This window comes from Microtus ochrogaster, chromosome 18 (assembly GCF_000317375.1).
Source record: "Microtus ochrogaster isolate Prairie Vole_2 chromosome 18, MicOch1.0, whole genome shotgun sequence".
Taxonomy (NCBI): domain Eukaryota; kingdom Metazoa; phylum Chordata; class Mammalia; order Rodentia; family Cricetidae; genus Microtus; species Microtus ochrogaster.
In genome coordinates this window covers 24518679-24524678 of record NC_022020.1, presented here as the reverse complement: position 1 = coordinate 24524678, position 6000 = coordinate 24518679, and the positions used below count along the sequence as shown (strand labels likewise).

Genomic DNA, 6000 nt, shown 5'->3' with positions numbered 1-6000 from the left:
ACTATACACACACTACACATACACACACTCCACACACACACCATACACACACATTACACATACACACATACCATACACACACCACACATACACACACCACACATACACACACCACACACACCGACAAAGGCACACAGCACACACATACACGTCCACACACCCACACACACCCACACACATGCCCCCCCATACACACACACCCCACTTCTTCAGAAATGCCAAGGCCCATCCTTCCATTTTTATGTAATTGCAAGAGATCACCCCCCTCACTCAGTCTTGAGCAAAGAATAGACCTCACCCATCAAACTTTCTGATTGGGAATTTACTAGAAAGTCGCTGTAGTGAAAACAAAGAATAGAGCTACAGAACAGAAACAAATTTCACATCAGGAGGTAAGCCCACAATTATTTTCTGAGATAAGGTTTCTTATACCCGTACGGGCCTCAAACTCACTACATACACCAGGGTAACCTTGGACTTTTGATCCTCCTGCCTCCACCTCTCAAGTGGTGGGATCAGAGGTGTAGGTGACCATCAGTTTTGTGGACACTGAGGGCCTCATGAATGCTAGACAAGTGCTCTACCAGCTGAGCTCCCCAGCCTCAAACTTACAATTTGCAATCAACCAATTTGGTGGTGGTGGTGGTGGTGTTGGAGATAGGATCTATTGTAGTGCAGGCAGCCTCAAACTCCGAGTTCTGCCTGCCTCGACCTCTTGAGTGTTGAGTACTGATACATAACACCACGCTTGCCAGCAGACTAGATCTTAACAAGCCTGCCAAGACTGTTTGATGGGGAAATAATCTTCTGCATAAATGATGCTGGGACCAGAGATGTCCACATGCAAATGAGTGGAGTTGAATGTATCTCACATTGTATGTCTGCACTCGGGATAGAATTTAAAACCGAGCGTAGGGCTGGGGCGCAGTGGGAGAGTGATTGCCTATAACATTTGAGGCTCTAAGTTCAACCTTCAGTGCTGAAGAAAACAAAAAAGAAAAAGTCAAAACTACATAGAAGAACTAAAACTCAGAAGAAAACAGGGCAAACCTTCACGGTCTAGATCGGGTGATGGTTTCTTCTTATGTTTGTTTGCTTGCTACAGGGTCTCACCATGTAGCCCTAATTGACCTAGAACTCAACATGTAGACCAAGCTGACTTCAGACTCCCAGAGGTACCACTTGCCTCTGCCGCCTGAGTACCGAGATTAAAGGCATGTGCCACAACGCTGGCAATGGTTGTTGACTCATGATGCCCAACACACAAACTGAAAGAGAAAGCCGCAGGGCTGAGAGCACAGTCAATAATGCACCTGCTGTGCAAGCGTGAAGACCTGGGTTCGATCCCCAGCACCGTGTAAAAAGTCTGGTCTGGTGGTGCATGCCCTAATCCCAGGGCTGGAGAAGAAGGGACTGGAGGATCCGTTGGGCTTCCTGGCCAGCCATCCTAATGTAATCAGTGAGTCCCAGGTCCTAGTCTTAAGAAAAATATGGATGCCTCCAGAGGAATCACATGCAAACTGACTTCTGGCCTCCTCTACACATAAGCACGCACAGGTTCACATACACGCAGAAGATAAATTAGTCATTCAGATTTAAAAACTGTTCTACATTACAAGAGAGTGAGAAGGAAGTCGTGAACAACCAGTAAGAGGAGGGACACACCGCAGGTCGGATGCCTGATGAAGGTCTTGTGTTCTAAACACAGAAAGCCAGCCGAATGCGACAACAAAAACAGCCATTTAAACTGGACACAGGAGCCAGGCCTGGTGCTTGCCCATCAGCCAGCACTTTCAAAGTTTGGGTCAAAAGAGCTGTGAGTTTGTACCCAGCCAACGATATAGAGTAAGAAAATAGATAAATAAAGTGGGCAAAGGACCTGAGCAGACATTCCAGAGAACACACACAAACAGCCATCGGGCACATGGGAAGCAACTCAGTACTGTAGCCAGGTGAATCACAACCTCAGCAGGGCTGCCATTGCTGCTCAGAGGTGGAGCTCTCACCGGGCATGTTCAAGAGCCTGGACTCACTCCGCAGCACCAAAGTCAGACCGAAAAACTGAAGTAGTATTTCATATCCACCAAGATGTCAAAAGTATCTTCAACATGGTAAGAAAGGTTAATGCCATTGACAATTGGAATCCTTATGTATTTCTGGAAGGATAGAAATTATTTAGCCAATGTGCCAGACCTTCAAATATAAAAATATATAATTCAGCAAGTCTGCCTTGAGCATATACCCAAAAGAAATGAAAAACTAAGGACCAGCAAGATGACTCAGCAGGTGAAGGTGCTGCCAAACCTGTTCATTTTAGTTCCAACCCTAGGAGACCCACATAGAGGAAGAAGAGAACCAATTCCTGCAAGGTGACCTCTGACCTCCACATGTACCCAACATACTCACACAGATTTTTTTTTAATAATTAAAAAAAGAATTGAAGCAGGTGTGGTAGCACGTGTCCCTAATTCCAGCACTTAGAAGGCAGAGGCAGGCAGTTTAGAACTCTGTAAGTTTGAGTCCAACCTGATCTACATAGCAAGTTCTGGGCCAGCCAGGGCAACATAATGAAACCCTGTCTCAACAACAAAACTTTGAGAACAGGTGTACAAACTAAAACTTACACACCAATTTTCATCCCCACATGCATATCCATAAATGAAACAGCTACCCATGCAATGAAACACCATTTATCCCTAAACAAGGATAAAGTACTGACACACGCTATAACATGAACCAGCCTTGAAAACTTTATGTCAAGCGAAATAAGGCTGACACAGGAGGCCAAGTGAACTGTCTACAGGAGACAGACCCAGGCAGGGGCAAGCAAATCCACCAGGGACTGGGGAGAGGTGAGGAGGTGGGACTGCTGGTGGTTTTGAGGCTGATCTGAGAGTGAGGGAAAGTTCTGGAATGCGTCAGTAGTGGGTGCACACCGCCAGGCACGCACTCACTGCCATCTGCGTTAAGTGGTTGAAACAGCTCCCACTACTGTATTTCACCACAATGGTTTTAATCAACGAGTGTACAGGAGACTTCCACGACACGGAACACATGGCCTCATTGCCGTATGGGAACATCTAGTCACTAGAGAATACACCCCACGCCAAACCCTTCATTACATCTCTCTCTAGGCCAAAAAGCAAGACTCGCCAAGGTGTGGGGGAACAAAGAAGCCATACCAAAGAAGTTATTTGCTTTAAAGCAATATTTATAAAGAGACGTGTACAGGGACAGGGGACCCAGAAAACGGCACAACCTGAGAAGGCGTATGGTTGGGAACACTAAATGCCCAGCGTCTCCTTTTTCCCACCCCCATTTTCATCAACAGGACCTCCCTTGGCTCTGGGCCTTGGTGTCTCTCCACATCACCATCTCATGACTGGGACCCTGGCTCTCTCAGGCCAGGACATCTCCCTAAACCCACATCCTTGACCAGAGGCAGGCTGGGATTAGCTACTACCCTGCGGTGATTCAGACCCAGGGCAGCCAGCCTTTTCCTCTGAAAGTCTGGCACGGCACTGACGTAAGAACGATCCTAGCCTGTGCTTATGGCTCACCTGGAAGGAAGCCTTGAAGACAGGAGTCAAAACCTGCATCCTCCCCGGGATCTTCCACCCCCCAGGAGCTTCACTACCCAGGCCTGACACCCTTACATGTACATGCAGGCAAAACACCACAGCACACAAAATAAAATAATACATTTTTTAAAAAGAGAGAGACTCACAGGCAGGGGTTACAAGATGGGGAAACAAATAGAGGCTTGGGGAGTTAAGAGGTTTGTTCCAGGCCATACCAGCTGTGCTGTGGGCAAACACAGAGAAGCCTAATCCATGTGTCCCTCCCGTCCGCTTGCTGAGCAACACTGCTTCCGAGGAGCTACTGCTCAGAATCTGCAACAGTGTGAAGGCCCAATCCAACCACTGCTCCCTCCTCAGCTGAAGGGTCCAGGCCAGCTAAGGCCCACTGTCTGGGGGTCTCTCCGCGGAGAATGGGCACAGTGTGGAGGAGTGTGCTTAGCACTCCTTTTCAAGTAGCTAACGACACTGTGAACAGAGGGAGCAAGCTCGGGGAAAGAGCTGACTTGTACAGGGTGTTCAGTCCATTTCCACACATGGAGAATACACATCATATACATACATGTGCCCGCAAACCCAGCCAGCCACCCCTCCTCTCCCTCAGCCACTCTGGCTGCTGCCAGCCTCAACGATATATCCACAGGTTGTCCATCACTCAAGTTATAAGAGTAGCAATGAGGGCTGGAGAGATGGCTCAGCAGGTAAGAGCACTGACTCTTCTTCCAGAGGTCCTGAGTTCAATTCCCAGCAACCACATGGTGACTCACAACCATCTGTAATGAGATCTGGTGCCCTCTCCTGGAGTGCAGATACACATGCAGGCAGAACACTGTATACATAATAAATAAATAAATATTCAAGTAAATAAATAGTGTTTTTTTTTAAAAAAAAAAAGTAGCAATGGATACCAGTGGGCACATGATAGCATTGTTCACAGCAAAACCCTTGCCAGGGTCAGGCCCTGGCACTTGACATAGACTGCTGCCACTCTTGGTTCTCCCCAAGACACTAGAGGGCATCATCACTGGCCTGAGAAGATGCAGGACCTGAGACTTGGAGGGGAACGTGACTTGCCCAGGATCCCGTAGCTACCCAAGGGAGGCAAGAATGGGCTGGGAAGCTTGTCTAGCCCAGATTTTTCTTAGACCCCGTATCGCCTGGACTTTTCTGGTTTACACTGGAACCAGACATGCTGGCCTGTTGTCATTGAGTTACTAAGATCTGCCTGGCTCCCAGGAGGGGCTCTGACCGCCCCTGAGTGAGTGCTGGCCAGAGAGTGGTTGGGTGGGGCAGATGGTGTGACAGGACACGAGGGGGGGGGATGAAGGCAGGGCTAAGCACGAGGCATGCATACTCTGACAACAGAACTTACCACCTGAGGAAGGGAGGGCAGGGGTGCCCAGAGCAGTAGCCAATAGAGGAAGGAAGAAGGAATTAGTGAACATGGGAAGCCTGGAGGCAGCCTGGGGCCTGGGCACCCCACACCTATCCTTCCACTCACTGGCCTGACAATAGTGAAGGGGTGAGGAGGAGCCCCCTTAGGAGTCACCTGCCATGTGATTGGCAGAGACCAGCTGTCTGGAGCTTAATATATCAGGAAGGCCACATCTGGGCTGTTAGAGGAGAGATGGAAGAGCAGACAGCCATGGTAGAGCAAGGCATGGGCTCCACCTCAGATGTGTCCTGATAGCTTGCCATGTCTTAAATTCCCATGCGCCTCAGCCGGGCACAGTGGTGGCGCGTGCCTTTAATCCCAGCACTCGGGAGGCAGAGGCAGGCGGATCTCTGAGTCTGAGGCCAGCCTGGTCTACAGAGAGAGTTCCAGGGCAGCCAGAGCTACTACACAGAGAGATCCTGTCTCAAAAATCAAAAAGGAAAATTTCCATGAGCCTCAACTGTCCTCACTCTTCTCAGGAGCCAGACCCAGGCAGAACCAGTGGACACAACCAGGACAGGGTCAAATCTAGAAGCAAGGCAGCCAGCGCTCCCGGTCTGCCAGGAGAAAACACTGTCCCTGATTAATGGTTCCAGCAGGAGGGAGGGCTACCGATGGCCCTCAATGACAGGGGCCAGGGAGAGTACATTTGCCCTCCACAGTCCCTACTCACATGTCCGTGCAGGTCTGTGTTCAGTAGCATCAGGGCACAGGTCAGCGTGTGGATCCCATCTACACAGAACACAAGGGATTCTCAGTGAGAACCCACTCATCCCCACCCAGGGTCTCCCACTCGCCAGCCTAAGGAAGCCAGACATCTGCCCCCAAGCACTGGGTGATGCCCAACTCCCCAGAACCCCTAACCACTCTAGGGAGGCTCTAGCCTAGATGTCTGCCCCTTGCAGACAAAGTTACCTTGTATCTTAGACCTAGGAAAGGCTCTGAACCCAAGCCATGTCCCTAAAAAAGCAATAAGAGACTTAGTCC

General features: G+C 49.4%; 1 protein-coding gene across 2 annotated transcripts in view; it reads right to left on the bottom strand.

Moving 5' to 3' along the window:
- The window catches only part of Psd2 (pleckstrin and Sec7 domain containing 2), a 53537-nt gene that overhangs the window by 19952 nt on the left and 27585 nt on the right, over positions 1-6000 (bottom strand). Inside the window, exon 7 of one of the 2 annotated variants that reach the window (XM_005355946.2) lies at positions 5687-5745. In XM_005355946.2, coding sequence (XP_005356003.1) covers positions 5687-5745 — 59 coding nt within the window. Of the gene's footprint in view, positions 1-5684; positions 5746-6000 lie in introns of both variants that reach the window. The other variant, XM_026783451.1, reaches the window with a different exon arrangement.